This window comes from Enhydra lutris, unplaced genomic scaffold (assembly GCF_002288905.1).
Source record: "Enhydra lutris kenyoni isolate GAN:26980312 unplaced genomic scaffold, ASM228890v2 scaffoldscaffold34, whole genome shotgun sequence".
In the NCBI taxonomy this organism is placed as follows: Eukaryota; Metazoa; Chordata; class Mammalia; order Carnivora; family Mustelidae; genus Enhydra; species Enhydra lutris.
In genome coordinates, this window is record NW_019154118.1 from 29,916,371 (window position 1) to 29,931,891 (window position 15,521).

Genomic DNA, 15,521 nt, shown 5'->3' on the forward strand with positions numbered 1-15,521 from the left:
TGAGGCGTGTGTATATAATGAAAAGAAGGAATCATGAAAGGGGGTTCTTGGGGACTCATTACCTTCATTGATCTATTAGCTCTCAGAGAGCGGGAATTTTCAATAATAGTTCCCTGACATTCAGAGTTTCTGAAGTTTTAGTAACACAGACATAAAACATACAAATCAGAGTCCTAGATATTTGGCATTTATGTGATTAATATGACCATCACTGATAGCTAAATTCAGGGAGAAGCTTGCTTTATACTGAGTTAGGTGTCCAGGATGTCCACATTGATGAAATTTCTGCTTAGTGTTTTGTAAAAACAATTTCAATATAACATTCTTCCTACTCCATCATTCATGTCTACTTCCTTACTATTTTATGCAAACTGGTTTACAATTATTGAGGGATATTTTATCAAAGGTGTTTTTTTTTCCAAAACCCCCCAAAACCCAACTCATAAACATTAGATGGGCTTATAAATTCATGCTTTATCTATTAGCTTATTTACCTAGTTATTGCCTGTATTCTAACAGCAGGCATACTGTCATTAAAAAAAAGGTTGGTATAACTTGAAAATGACAGGATCCCTACAGGCTACCTTGTTTTTCATACGAAGGGTGTTGTTTCAAACGAGGGCATGGAAACCAGTAAGTATTGGCTTCTGTTTTTGTTGAACACCTTCCAGAAGGTTTTAACTGCAGACTCTATGCACTGCAGCTCTTTCCACAGAGAGCGGACTGATACTTGAAGAAGTTTTTCATTTCTCCAAGAAGAATACGATGTATCTTCCTCAAGCTTCACTTTTATTCTTAAATACATTTATTTTTATTTGTGGAGAAGTTACACAAGGTAACCGTGTACATCATTCTACGGTAAGAATTTCAGCAATATTGTTTTAGCTAGCAAGTGTGATTATATTGTTTTCAAGATATACTAGAAGTTTGAATATAATTGTGGAAAAATTAAAGAGTTTAATTAGAAATGCTGAGACGGCTTAAATGAGATTATTTTTAAACTTAAGAAACCATAAACTGAGGACTGACACTTAACACATGGCTAATGAAAAAAATTTTAAAGAAATTATAGACTTAGGTTAAAAACTAGCCAGCAACTTTTGGGTTAACTGTGATAAGAAACTATCTGATAGGTAATAAAAAATTCAGTTTGCTATTTTAAAAAATGAGTATTTTATAAACATTTGTATTTTAAATACAGCCTTGTGAACGGTTACCTAGGAAATTAGAAACTTATTTAAAACAATGTCACTGTGAGAGCTAATAAGGTGTACTCAGTACTCTGGTAGATGGGGATTTGAATCTGTACATATTCAAATATTGGTTTATAATTTTAAAATGTTATACAATGTATTTACCATAGTATAAATACGAAATCCCAAAGTTCCAAGGTTGAAGAAAGAATAAATTTTAGGAAAGCCACACAAAATATCATGATTCCCTAAAATACTAAAAATTTAAAAACCTTATTTCGATCTGAAAAAATGTGGTTGTCACCCACGTGTTTGAAAACATCTATATGCCAGTTATTACAGGAGGAGAGGGGAAAGAGCAAGAAGTTAAAAATAGGTCAATGTAACAAAATGGCAGCGTCTTTTTGGGACAAATATCTTCTATAATATGATTAGCTCTTTACCTTTTCCTCAATATCCAGGTCAAAGGAAGGTAAAGCTTGTTACTATTTTCTTTTAATAGCAGTTATTTAAATCTGTGTGACTTCTACCAAAGAGTTCTTTCATATTGGAAAACCACTATTTACCAACAGAAATAAATACGTTTGGAATGGCAGCTGTGGTTGACTTTCCAAGATGACATCTGTTGCTGATTTTGCAAAGCAAAATTCCGTGGTTGTTTTTTCTTTCTTTTTTTTTTTTTACTGTTGTCATTGATATGTTTCCAATCAGTGAGAACTTGACCTTTCAAATCTGTAGCTAGCTAGCTTACTGCCTTCCTCATACCCCTCCCCAAGGCCCCAATTCTTAACAGCTGCCAGCAGAAAGTCCGTTTGGCATAGACGTGTAAATCTCTCAGGGAACCTTTTTAGTCCTGGTTAAGGAACTTCAGACTTCCAGATAGATGCCTGGAGGAGGGACTCCTGGGCAAGGGAATGCACCAAAGTTTAAGGTCAAGGCCACGGAGCCACTACTGAAAGTAGACCCTAAACATATCCTTTAGGAATTGGAGAAGAAAAAGGCAGAGCAAAAATACTGAATTAACATATACTTTTTATTCTTACCTAAAATTTACCCCTAAGGCTTATTTGTGGAAGTTTAACTAACCCGTTCATTGTTGTTTTCTTTTCTAACAATCATCCTTGTGTACGTCCTGAAATGTCATCTTTTCCATGTGCTCTTCTTATTACTTTTGTCTATGGAACGTATTTCATATATTGTTTTCTTATTTCTATTTTTTTAATGTAAAGGATTCTCCATCAGTGAACGTTGTAGAAGGTGTATCTGATGCAAAAGATGGGAGTAAAAGTGATGATACTCTTTATAAGGGAGACTGTGAGGAGTCATGTGATGATAAAATTAAAATCACGCGAGAAGAAAAACATTTTATGTGTAGTAAGTATTAAAAATGACAATTATAAGGGTATATGGTTTATTATTTCTAGGGTATACATAGAAGGAAATAGACCTTAGCTTTGTTTGGGTCATTTTTTAAAAATTTAAATTCAGTTAGTGTCCTTAGTTTCACATGTGGTGTCCAGTAATTCATCAGGTTGTTTGACACCCAGCATGTCACGTGCCTTCCTTGATGTGTTTGGGTCATTTTATATATATCTTGATCACCCTAGGCCGGAGGTTTTCTGTGTTCGGCACATAGTAGGTGCTTAGTAAATATTCGGTGAGTGAACGAATGGATCCTTCTAGTATGCAGCCTTGTGGCGCCTGCTGCCCGAAGAGGGCAGAGGGCACCGAGGGCATGTTGTCAATCTGCCAATGGCTATTTTCAATCTTCCCTCTGAGCCACTAGGAAATTGCACCTTAGTTTTGAGGAGGAATAGCTGCTCCAATAGGTCTATTACAAATTTATGTAGCAAACCATAAAAACAGACGTGCAAAGTCTTGATTTTTGTTTAAAACTATTCAGCAACAGTGCAGGAGTTTCCAGGGTCTATTACCTGTGAGATGTAAGGAAAGGGATCAGCGAGGGAGGGGCTGATGCTCCAGGTTAGCTCCTCCAGGGGGCACGTCCTAGGCCAGACTATGGGCTGCAACACCAGCGTCTGTGGTTTCTCAAGCTGGTGATTGAGTGGCCCGTGTGTCCCTTAGGACAGATGTCTGCATCCAGGAAGAATCTAACAGAAAGCGAGAGACGGAAAGTACAAAAGAGGGATGAAGCTGGGGTATTAACGATTCTGCTGTGAGAGTGAAAATCAGGAACACAGAAATAAAGTCATCATTCAATACTATGTAGATGTTTTTGTTGTAAAGGACATTGTCACCATGACTGGTCTGGGAAGTATGAGTCCTGGATGCACAGTTCCCGATTTTGAGGGTTGTGTTGGAGAGAACGTCTTTGTGGAGGAAGTACAGGTTGAATATGCAGGACGTCACAGCAGCTGCTCTCCAGTGTTCGGGTTACCTGTACTGCTCTGGCAGCCCTTCGAAGAATATGATTGCTTTAAAATAAAAAATATTTTAAAAAAGAAAAAAATATAAGAAATATACAGTAAAAGTTCAATCAGAAACCAACCAACTGAAACTTCCGCTAAGACTTAGTATTGGTGTGTATTTGTGTTTGCTATTTGTTTGTGTGAAAATATACAGCATTAATACAACAAATTAAGAGAAAGATTTATCTTGAAAATTAACTTGCATGATATGGATTATTGCTTTTTATGTTCTTATGTGGTAAGAATTGAGGACTTCTAGACCTCCTGCTTTTCTATCTCTCATCTTATGAAGTGAGAATTAATATTCAGAATGTTGTCCCTCTGTTACATGAGCTTAAATTACCTGGGGGTCAACTAAACTATTAGAACAGTTTCATTAAAATGTACTAAGACAGTTGTTGTCTTTGTTAATCCCTAGTTAACTGAAAATTATACTAACTGGAGTCTTTAGATAGACTGAGATATTATTGTGTCTACATATTTATCCCAAATCACATAAAATTCAGGATCTTTCTTTCACTCTATTCTCTCTAACAATCTAATATTTAGCAAACACTTTTCATTATGATTTAAGGAAATTTGCAAAATTCTATTGTTTCCTACACCCGGAGTACCAAAAAGCTGCTAAGAAATATGATGGACGAGCAACAGAGTTCCTTGGATTATTTATCCAATCAGGTACGGATCCGCGCGGCCGCCTTGTTGGGGCACCTGTTGCCCACGCGGGTAGAGGCCCAGCGGCTTCATTCCGTAGCGCGTTCAGGTGCGGACGCGCGTTCAGGACCTCCTCCGGTAGAGGCATGGCAGCAAGGCTCAGGCAGACAAGGAGCGCGTGCTGGGAGGAGAACAGGCAGACGCAGGCCCTAAGTGGCACCCCGCACTCCCGCCCGGAGCCCCGCCAGGTGCGAGCAGGGAGCTGGCAGGGCCAGGCTGGGGGCCTGCAGGGCTGTTCACCGGCCGGGGCGGGGCCGATGCAGGCCACACCTGCAGGGACCCTGTTGGCTTTGCTGCAGGGACGGGGCCACGGTGGAGGGCAGGGGGCAGTGGGCATTATTAGAGACTGCAGAGCTGGGGTTGTAAGAGGCTTGGGGAGACCCGCTGTAGAATTCAGCGGAAGGGGTTTTGTTTGAGTATAGAATGCTTAAAGGTGCGCGCGTGTGTTCAGGTTAACGAGCTCACGAACCGGGTCCTCCTCCTGACCACAGAAGTCCTCCGAAGGCAGCTGGAGCCTTTTCCTCACAGGCCGGTGCAGTCGCATGGTGAGAACTTTGCTGTTTCAGACTTTTCCCAGTCGCCTTTAATTGCTTCAGGTTCCCCTGCGGGCCGGGCGCCTTTGGAGGACGTGTTTACAAACACAGCTTGCTTTACAGACAGACTGGGGGGTCCTACCTGGCGGGGCAGACTCCAGTCCCAGCAATGAGCTGCCCTCAGCTGGGAAGGTTTTCCAGCTCCTGAAGGCCCGCGCTCCGCCAAATGTACCTCCCGGGCCTGTTGCAAACCCCACGGTTTCAGGGACGTCCTTCCTGGGCTGACCTACGTTTCATTCATGATTAATCTTTAGTTAGAAGAAGGTTTCAGGTTCTTTCCACGTGTACAGAGTATTTTTGATCTGTTGCAAGTACTTCAGATTGGAACGTAAAATTTGAAAAGAAAAAGAAACTTAAAGACAGAAATGAAGTGGCATGTAGAGCTTTTTGTATAAAAATATAGTCTAGTAACTCCTAGAGGCCTGGGTTTCTAAGGAAAATACTGTATCATATCTTATAAATATGAATTTCTAACAGAGCTCCGAGTAAGTAAATATTGTTGAGGGCTAGGGTATGGTCTTTCTTCTTCACAATGGGAGGAAATAAACAATTGCTGAGAATCTCCTAAGTGTCAGGTGTGAGACGGGCACGTCCACGTGTTATTTTATTTTACATTGGTTTGTTGTGCCTCATGTAGTTAGGAGTGTGGGCTCCGCGGCTGAACGCCCGCCTTCCACTGCCTCGTGCAGTTTCCGTACCAGCAAACCGGCGAGAGCACTTACCTCCTACAGTTGTTGCAAGGATTACATGACCAAGTGCCGGAAAAGCTCTTCAAATATTGCCTGGTGCACCGTAAGAGGACGTAAGGCTTTGCTCTGAGGATGGCCATCATCAGAGGAGGAGCACGCAGCCCAGAAAAAGCTAAAGAGTATGCTCACGTTTATTTGGGTGGCGATGGGGCAGCGTGTTCCCACCCAGACCAGTCCTCTGCTGTGAACACCTACCCTGTCTCTGAGTGTGAGCTTCTGTACGAATGTCTCTTTGCAATTCAGAACAAAGGCGACAAATCCATGTCTTCTGGAAATAAAGAGGGAAGCAAACAATGGTTAACAGCTGATTTTTGCTACATAACATTTTCTGAATAAGTACTGTTTGCCAGGCACTGTGCTTTCTATTATGCCCCACTATGTAATCGCCAGAGTAACACGGTGAAGTAGATAGTACTGTTACAATGAGAGAAGAAGAAAGGGGGTTGCGTGACCTAGCTACGGGTTCTTGGGTTCTTGGCTGAGAAGGAATAGGGCTCAGACTCTCACCCAGGCTTCTGGTTTTGGAGTCTCAGGCTTGCATGTGTTTGTTTCTCCGGGGGGGGGGGGGTCTCAGGCTTGCATGTGTTTGTTTCTCCGGGTAATTAGCAGTGTAAGGGTTGCGTTTATTTTATTACATTTATAAAAGATACTACAAAGTATCTTAGAAGAAAATGTAATATCCATATCTGCATAATATGCTTACAGTCCCCTGGGAAGTGGGATCTTTGCAGAGGATGGTTACCAAGTATTCCAGTCCTAACTGTTGGCTTCAGAGCAGGCTCTGGCCTCAAGCACAACTTCTTCTTGGTGGAGAGAGTGATTTCCCTGTCCTCTCACTTTGGCCCTTATAATGGCAGTTGCCCTGTAGTGTCTCTGAAGTTTCCAGTGGTCAAGGATGTGTTACTTTCGTTAATCTATGTATTCATTTAGGTTTCTCCTTCCCATTCATATAGATTTTCTTTACACATTATGCCCCCAAAAGAAGGCTAGATTCTGGAAAGAGCATTATTTATTGGGTGAGAGAATATGTAACTATAAAGTATATTAAATAAATGTGGCTTCCAAATGAACACTAGAGCAGTATGGAGTGCTAATCACTGACAGCGATGTTATTAGGGAAGGGTTATAGCAGAATGAATTCCTTAATCCCATTTCTTGCATGTATTTTCTCCTGATTTCTAAAATTAAAATCACTTTTCATTTCTAAGAAGTTAAAATCATCATATCATTAATGGAAATTATAATTTCAGATAGCACTGTCAGATCTCTCCAGTAAACTGATTAAGTCTTAAATGTGTCCTTGAAAATACCCTAACTCACTGATTTTACCTTTCTAGGTTTAGATTGCACGGATATTAAAGATACCATTGGTTCTGTCACCAAAACCCCAAGTGGTTTGTATATAATCTACCCGGAAGGATCTAGTTACCCGTTTGAGGTAAAGTTTTCCCTTTATCATATGAAACAGGATAAGCAGCCAATCTACTTACTTAACATAAAAATTCAATTGTTTCAATATTTTTTTCTTGAAATTTTTCATACAAATGGGTAGAAGTTCCAGTTGCAAATTTCGGTTTTCTGAAATTCTTTGCCCAAACCAGGAACCTGTGAAACAGCTTGAGAGTCTTTCCCTTTTCCGTTTGAGGTTACATGTTTGTGCTCTTTGAAAGAAATCCATTCGATGTTAAGAGCTTATATTGTCTTCGCAGTAGGCAGAAGCGTGCACACAGATGCTTGCTTTAACTGCTGTGGGTATCAGAAAGTAGCGCGCTCTGCCACGGAACGTGCTACAGGAACTTTGATTTCCCTTTCTACACCTGAAGGTGACAAATGATTTTATGTGATTATATAAGACATTAATAATTATAAAAAAACCTTTCACTAAAGTTTGAGACAGATTGAGAAAATCTTTTTTTAAATCAAAACCATTTTTAAATTAAAACCATCTAGATAAATTACCCTCCTGTCTACCTTTAGTAGTCCTGTGTTATGCTTTCTGGAAGAGACTTCTATCAGAAATTACTGCTATTGACAGGATATATATAATATCATAGTATAATATTAACCTAGTAGTACATATACAATAACATGGAAATTATATATAATTTTTCCCGATTACTCTTTGATGCATAAGGAAGTTTATGATGTTACTATCACACCTTACTGATAATCTCATCACACAATAAAGTGATTTTTCTCCTGAGTAGATACTATCACTTTCTCATCCCGAAATTACTAAATTATTTATTTATTTTTTTTACTACTGTTATTTTATCATCTATTGCTAACATGTCCAAAAATTGGGGTTTAGGTGGGAAATAATTTTAAAATTACCTTACCTGCTTCACCTACAGATTCAAAAATGAGCCTGAACATAGGTGGAGAGGGAAGGCTTCTAATTTTGTCAAGAGTGGGAAGCACAATTACCTTTCCAAGTCGTGGGAAGGTGTTATTCCCTTGCTTTCTCCACACTGCCTTTCTGCGTGTGCAGGGAGTTTCAGATGAGGATGCTTGCTTGGGTTTTCTTCCCAGGTCGCTGCTCTGGGTCTGTTCAGCTGTCCTCTCGGGGCATGACAGGTGCAGCCAGAAACACCTGGCGAGGTGGGGGCACAGGTCACACTTTCCGCGTGCAGCTTCCAGTCTGCACACGGGCCTCTGGGCTGTTGGAGGAAAGAGTCATCAAAGACAGGTGCACGGGCATATTTAATGGACGCTTAAAAAAGCAGTGTTTTCACTGAAGGGAGGGGTTAATCTGCAGATACCTCGTTCTGCTACAGCAGACCTGGTAGCATTACCGCTCACCTGAAAAATACCACAGCATTGAGGAATACGAGAGTCCGACGCTTCGCACGTGAGCGGATGGCTGCCCCAGGGACTGCGATCCGCTTAACCACGCGTTTGCTTAAAACACACAGCATTATTTCTAGAGATTTACATCTGAATACACGAGGCCCACACAGCTACACTGGAACTTTCAGTGGGACACTCTTCCCGTTCTCTAGGCTTAAGGGTGAAGCATGAGTTTTATGTCAACAAATGAAGAGGATGGTATATAATTGTTGCCTTTTCTGGGTCTGTTTTAGGTAATGTGTGATATGGATTACCGAGGAGGTGGATGGACTGTGATACAGAAAAGGGTTGTGGGGATCGTTGATTTCCAAAGGCTCTGGTGTGATTATCTGGACGGATTTGGTGATCTATTAGGTCGGGTTTTAGTTCTCCTCTTTTTTTTTCTTCTTTTCGGCATGAGACCTGTGTACTGTACCTCTGTTGGTCACATCATTAGCAAAAACAGCATATCCTCTCTCTCAAATTACTTTCTCTTCATTCATATTACTTAGAACGAGTGGGTCTTCATCTGGGATCTGGAAATCCTTATCTTTAGATTGGCACTGAGTGAAAGTTCTAACCTGGGTATTTATTAAGTATTTACTCTGTCCCTAGCAGAATTCCAGTAGATGCTCAACAACTATTTGTAGAATGAAACACTGAATGTGCGGGCTGGGCTGTCGTGAACCTTGAAATGTTTGCCCTGAGCGGTATGTCTCTGAGAAGGGAGAATTGAGGAGCACGGCAGTACAAATTCAAATGACATGACCTGGGAGTAATAGTTTATAAAAATATCAGTAAAACTCCCTGTGCTCAACAGTTGAAAACTGTACACCCCGAGGGCATTGTGAAATCTGTTCACATTATGCCGCATGACAGCATTACTTTCGCCGGCAGATGGGAATGCCAGGACGTCCGAACACTGCAGAATTTTAACTTTGTTGGAAGTTTTGCAGGAGATTTTGACCACTTTCATGCTTAAGTGCTTATCTTAAGTTACTGTTCTAATTTAAAAGCTGTAACATCCTGTAATAACATCATCCAAGGATTTAGTAAGCGGCGGTGTCAGTTCTCTTGCTACAATCCCAACTGCACGCTGATGATTTTAGAAAGGACGTCACATGTCATAAAGTGTTACGAAGGCGGCTGGTTAAGATACTGTATGTTCTCAGTGTTGCCTCTAGTTTTCTGGCAAGGGCTACTCCTGATTCCAGTAGCCCTAGATCTACGGGCTCTGAATTGTCATCCTTCTCACTTGATGCTTATTTCTAAGGAGAAATTATCTGAGTTTTGAGACAAAGGTCTTCAGGCGGGTGTATCTCAGGGGAACAGGCTGTACTGGGTATAGTTTAAAAAATAAATTTGGGGGGCGCCTGGGTGGCTCAGTGGGTTGGGCCGCTGCCTTCGGCTCAGGTCGTGATCTCAGGGTCCTGGGATCGAGCCCCGCATCGGGCTCCCTGCTCAGCGGGGAGCCTGCTTCCTCCTCTCTCTCTGCCTGCCTCTCTGCCTACTTGTGATCTCTCTCTGTCGGGTAGATAAATAAAATCTTAAAAAAAAAATAAATTTGGGATTAAGGAAAATACATTGTAAACTCAAATTAGGGGTTGAGTAGAGGGGCAAGATGGTGAGGACACGTATAATGGAGTGTCATGGACTGGAGACACCAAGTGGTCCATTCCCCTTCCTTCCTGTCCTTCAGGGCAATTTTCACTTCCTAGAGGGTGTGCAGTTAGAGCACCCCCGTCAGCCCTGCTGGGGAACTTGGCATCTTACCCAGGGTTTCCACGGTGTGAGTGCTGGTCACTCCGCCCCTAACTCTCCGGAGTTGGCTTCCTCTAGACCTGTCCTTCCTTCAGTCACTTCAGGATTCATTGGGGGAAAGTATGTCAGAGCAGAGGCCATGCCAAGGTGTGCAGGGGGAGGTCCAAAGCCCGAGGCTAGACCATGCAGGGAGCATGCTGTCCCAGCCCCGAGTTTCCTCATTCTTCCTGGAACGCATTTTCATTCACCACATGACATGACATGATTATTCACTGGAAGCCGACACGCTGCATTCTAGCAAAGACGCTTATGCACAGGGCATCGTTCTGAAAGACAGAAAAAGTAATTTCAACTGAGCGTGTTCAGGAAATGTTTCCTTAGGAGCTGCTGATTTGGAGGTTGAAACTCAACATTTATGGGCACACATCATTTTGTTACCTGCCATAATATTTCAACAGCTTTTTTGTTGACATACCTTGAGGTAAATCTTGAAATTTTCATTTGTCAATAAGTGGATTTTTGAGTTTATTTTGGTGAGATAAAAATAAAATAGTCTAGTTACCCCAGTCTGGTAAAGTAGAGTGGGAGGACTGTATGTGTGTGCGTGTGTACATACACACATAATACATATGCTTACATATACACGCACACATTGCGTACTGCATGTATACATGCATATGGATGCATATACAAATACATATATATCTATATATATTTTGTAAATTAGGCAAACACTGATAACTTGAGCAAGGACCATCTAGTCTCTCAAATAATCTAGGTGAGCCACTTCAGTGTTAAAAACTGAACAACAGCAAACACTCAATAATGAAGGTTACTCTAAGTTGTATTAAAATATGTAAAATCCTTTTTTTTTAACAGGCGAATTTTGGCTAGGACTAAAAAAGATTTTTTATATAGTAAATCAGAAGAATACCAGTTTTATGCTGTATATTACATTGGAATCGGAAGATGACACCGTTGCTTATGCGTCATATGATAACTTTTGGCTAGAAGATGAAACAAGATTTTTTAAGATGCACTTAGGACGGTATTCAGGAAATGCTGGTAAGTTTTTTATTCCCCAGATCATGCAGGATATTTAAATACAGCTGACTCAGTAACAGGCGAAGACAAAGTAATGCGTTTCTCTTGGTCTAGGACACATAACTGGTAACGAGCAGATTAGAAAGGAGAAAACTCAGTTTTGAAGCCCTGCTGTGACCATTGAACTACCCCATGATTTTGAAGAGCTTCTACTCTTTAAAACTTACTTTCCGTGTGTGGCTGCAGTTGACTTTTTGGGAGAGTGAGTGGGCCAGGCTGGGAAGGAACTGCTGACATTTTCATGTTCTGACAGGCTGGCATTTAGAAATGGTAGAGTGTCAGAGTTGATCTCCGTTCTTCTCACTTTCCAGCTGAAAAACCTGAAAGGTTAAGGGACTTGCCCACGAGTCCCAGCTCGTCACACCTGAGCCAGGGCAAGAAGCCAGGTTGATGGAACAACTAGATTACTGGGTTATTTTCCTCCCACTATACTTTGGTGCATCTACTCATTTCCAAATAAATGTAATTCTTCATGTCAAATTTATGATTCGATGCTGAGATCTTAAATTTGAGTTCATACCAAATTCAACTCTCCTAATTTACTCATCGTGGCACTTGTTTATTGTGTATATTTACAAGTGAGATACGTTCCCAGTTCTTTAACCGAGTACAATACAGTGGGAGGATAAAGAACACCAAAAACTTGGAATACTGAGTATCGACAGAGCTTTGGGGGTTCACAGAGGGAGAGGAGGATCCCAGCTGACTGATCCAGGAAGGGTAGTTTCTAACGAGGAGTAATGTGAAATTCAACGTGGGGAGGTTTTTCAAAAGTAACACTACTGCAGAACTGATTCAGGAAGTGTGGGCCCAGGTGTTTGTATCCACAGACGGAGATGGTGGCATCCTTGTTCTTGATGCCACTGATCTGTACTTGGAAGAAGGGACGGGCTTTCTGGCCAACGGATGTTGGCAAAGACAGCTGCTTGAGCCAAGCACCGAGGGAGGAAAACGGCTGAGCGTGAGGGAGGGCTGGGCAGGCTTGGGGTCCCTGACATCCAAAGGGGGCTTAGCCTTGGGATATTAGGTGACAGTCTGAAATTCCAATCTCAGTATAGAAGGAAAAGTTTCGAGAGTTACAGTGTGTGGTTTTTCATGCTGCATCTGTAAAAGAGGAAAACTCAGTATGGACCCTGTTATGTTAGGAGACGTTTCTGTGGGTTTCTCTACTGGACGAGGGTCTTGAGGATACGATTTATAACGGCACAAGTTTCTTCGTCACAGAGCCCTCTGACTTGCTCTCAGAAAATACTCTGCATTTTCCCAATAAGGTGAAGGGACTTTCAACAGATGATCACGTAATCCAATCGAGATAAAGAAAAGGTGTTGGTAGAACATAAAGATAGAAACACAGATAAAACTGGGGGGGGGTTACGTGTGAACAGGTGCATGGTGGAGGTGAGCTGCACATTTGATTCTGACCTCAGAGCAAAGATAAAAATACGAAATTTGAACATTGGAACAACACAGTTGTTCCAGGAGCACAAATATTCTGGATTCTAAAACATGAGAGAGCTTTCTTTGGGTTCTCAGAGAAAACAGTGTCATGTTCTAAGTATTCTCTCACAGGAAACATGGCAGTGCGTTTTCCTGGGCTGGTTCTTAAAAATGGACCTATGCATTATGTTATATTATATTATATTATATTATAGTATTATTTTTTAAGGATTTTATTTGTAAGTCATCTCTACACCCAATGTGGGATTTGAAAGCACAGAAATTATAGAAATTATTCTTTTCTCTAAATTATTATTTCTTTTTCCTAAATTAACCAAGTCCCATATGACCCTTTCCCAGAGAATGACAGGTTTCTACGGCATCATTTTTGGCCTCACCGATCTGACTCTGTCTCCAGAGCCAAAGTTCTGGCTGGATTGTGATTTTATATCAAATATCCACTGACAGATGCCTGTCCTGCTGCAGAACTCATTTCCAGATTCTGCTATACCGCAGTCTGGAGGAGAGATTTTCGTACGATACGCGGTAGAAAATAACTGAAACCTTAGCTCTAGATGGGAAGCTCTGTAACAACAGGTTGGGTAAAGGTCAGTTAAAAGGACAAGAAGTGCGTCTGAGTGTACTCACGCAAACAAAATCTGTTTTACCCAGGCGATGCCTTCCGGGGCTTCAGAAAAGAAGAAAACCAAAATGCCATGCCTTTCAGCACATCGGACGTGGATAATGATGGCTGTCGCCCCGTGTGCCTGGTCGGGGGTCAGTCCGTGACAAGCTGCAGTCACCTGAGGAACAACACCGGCTGGTGGTTCAGCCAGTGTGGGCGAGCGAACCTGAACGGCATTCATCGCTTCCCCGGAAAACCGCTTGCGGCTGGAATCCAGTGGGGCACCTGGACCAGAAACGACGCACCCGTCAGGATTAAATCTGTTTCAATGAAGATCAGAAGAACTTACAAGCCTTATTTTAAGTAATCTCCTTCCCAACTGTGTGTATTGCGTAGATATTTTTGATAATACAGAAGGGATTTTACATGGTTTCTCTTTTTTACTGTTTCAAACATTTCAGCCAAAATTTGACTATAGATGACATCTAGGTGTTAAGGGTTTAATTAGAAATCTTTATTTTTGTAGAGTTTTATAAAACATGGCTCAATGTATGCTTTTACTACTAAGTGCATTAACAATCCGTAATAAAATTTGTTTTAAGGGAATTTCACCTTGTCCTCCTGGAGTCTACTGTCCTTTCAAAGAATTGTCCCTTCTCTTCAAAGCACACGTACTATAGTAGATGGTTAGGAAAATAGAAGAGAGCATCACAGTTATTTCTGTATTCATTGGAAACACTTAACTTTATAATCCACAGATAATTTCTACTGAAGGCTGATATAAGGTATGACTGTGCAGGCTAATATGTATATCCAGCTTAAAGACTACTATTTCCAGGTGGTTCCACAATATTTTATAGGTAGTAAGAGTTTACCGCACAAAGAAAGTCCTTTTTTTTTCATTTCATTGTGGTTAATAATTTTACTCTAGTTTGCAGTAAACGTACTGCACGTGTAGACCCTTTATATCCTGTGTGAAGCCAGCGGGAATGGCAGCAACTTCACTAAATGAAGAACAATGGAGAAAGCCGCGACTCAGAGGTCTAGAGGCAGCTCTGGGAACAAGCTTGTCCGTCCACTTTTTCCACTGAGTTGGAAAGAGCTGGAGAGGTCAGTCTTCCACGGAACTCCGGCAGGGAACATCCTGAGCCGAGCGCCCATCATTGATGAAAAGACGAGCGAGACAAGAGTCAGCACTGAACTGAAACAAACGTGGTGCAGAGTTAGGGTGACACACCGCGGTGGGACGCGGACTGGGTTAGAAATACATGTGAGGATGTAGGTCAAGGGGAGACATCAGCCCACACAGGGCTGAGCTTGATCAGGATGGAGAATCTGATCTGAGCTCAGGGACGGGCAAAACTGGCAGGGTCACCATGCAAGATGGCTTTCGCGCGACCACCTCTCAAGGCTGCGACCAAGTCACACCCCGGATCTGCACAGGTCAGGTCGCACGTGGGGAGCACGGGTCTCACTGGCCTCCCTGCATTTCCTGGAGGCACCGCTGAGGTTCTGTGCCTCGACAGGGGAGGAAGACGTCTGCTGGGCTGGAGGAACACAGAGCTGAGGGTCCGCTGGTTTGGACATCTGCAGTGACATGAGCTCCAGAAACAAATCTACCTACAGATTCAGGAAATCATTTTGTCACTTAGCTCGCCGTGTCTCATGTGGATGCTGGACCTTGGGGTGCTCGTGGAGACTCAGAGGCACCCTCTCCTTTACCGGCACGGCGAGGTACTGGGGCTTTGCCTGCTCATCCACCGTAAAGGCCGGCAGATTGTGGGAACACTGTGGGTAAACGCAGAATGGAAACACCTGGGCAGAGGTTAAGGGAACGGCAGACCCAGAGAACACCAAGGGATTTTTTTAAAAAGATTTTATTTATTTATTTGAGAGAGAGAAAGTCTGAGTGGGAGGTGGAGGGAGGGAGAATCTGAAGCAGACTCTGCCCTGAGTGTGGAGCCCAATGTGGGGCTCGATCTCACTACCCTAAGATCACGACCTGAGCTGAAACCAAGGGTCGGACACTTAACCGACTGAGCCCCATCAAGAGTACCCTTCTCCGTGTTAACACTGGGGTGTGAGCA

The 15,521-nt window shown here is 42.1% G+C and overlaps 1 protein-coding gene across 1 annotated transcript; it reads left to right on the forward strand.

Annotated features, from left to right (window-relative positions):
* The first annotated feature begins 765 nt into the window (after nucleotides 1-765).
* Nucleotides 766-13,801, forward strand: LOC111154031 (angiopoietin like 5). The gene is made up of 8 exons (XM_022513384.1): nucleotides 766-858; nucleotides 2,423-2,567; nucleotides 4,197-4,300; nucleotides 4,788-4,881; nucleotides 7,016-7,116; nucleotides 8,762-8,882; nucleotides 11,148-11,333; nucleotides 13,482-13,801. The coding sequence occupies exons 1-8, from the start codon at nucleotides 766-768 to the stop codon at nucleotides 13,799-13,801; spliced, it is 1,164 nt and encodes a 387-aa protein (XP_022369092.1).
* Nucleotides 13,802-15,521: the final 1,720 nt, after the last annotated feature.

Coding starts and splice junctions, on each gene's coding strand:
- LOC111154031 (XM_022513384.1), top strand. CDS start 766: ATGTATCTTCCTCAAGCTTCACTTTTATTCTTAAATACATTTATTTTT. Junction 4,882..7,015: donor CAGGCCGGTGCAGTCGCATG/GTGAGAACTTTG, acceptor TTACCTTTCTAG/GTTTAGATTGCACGGATATT. Junction 11,334..13,481: donor ACGGTATTCAGGAAATGCTG/GTAAGTTTTTTA, acceptor TGTTTTACCCAG/GCGATGCCTTCCGGGGCTTC.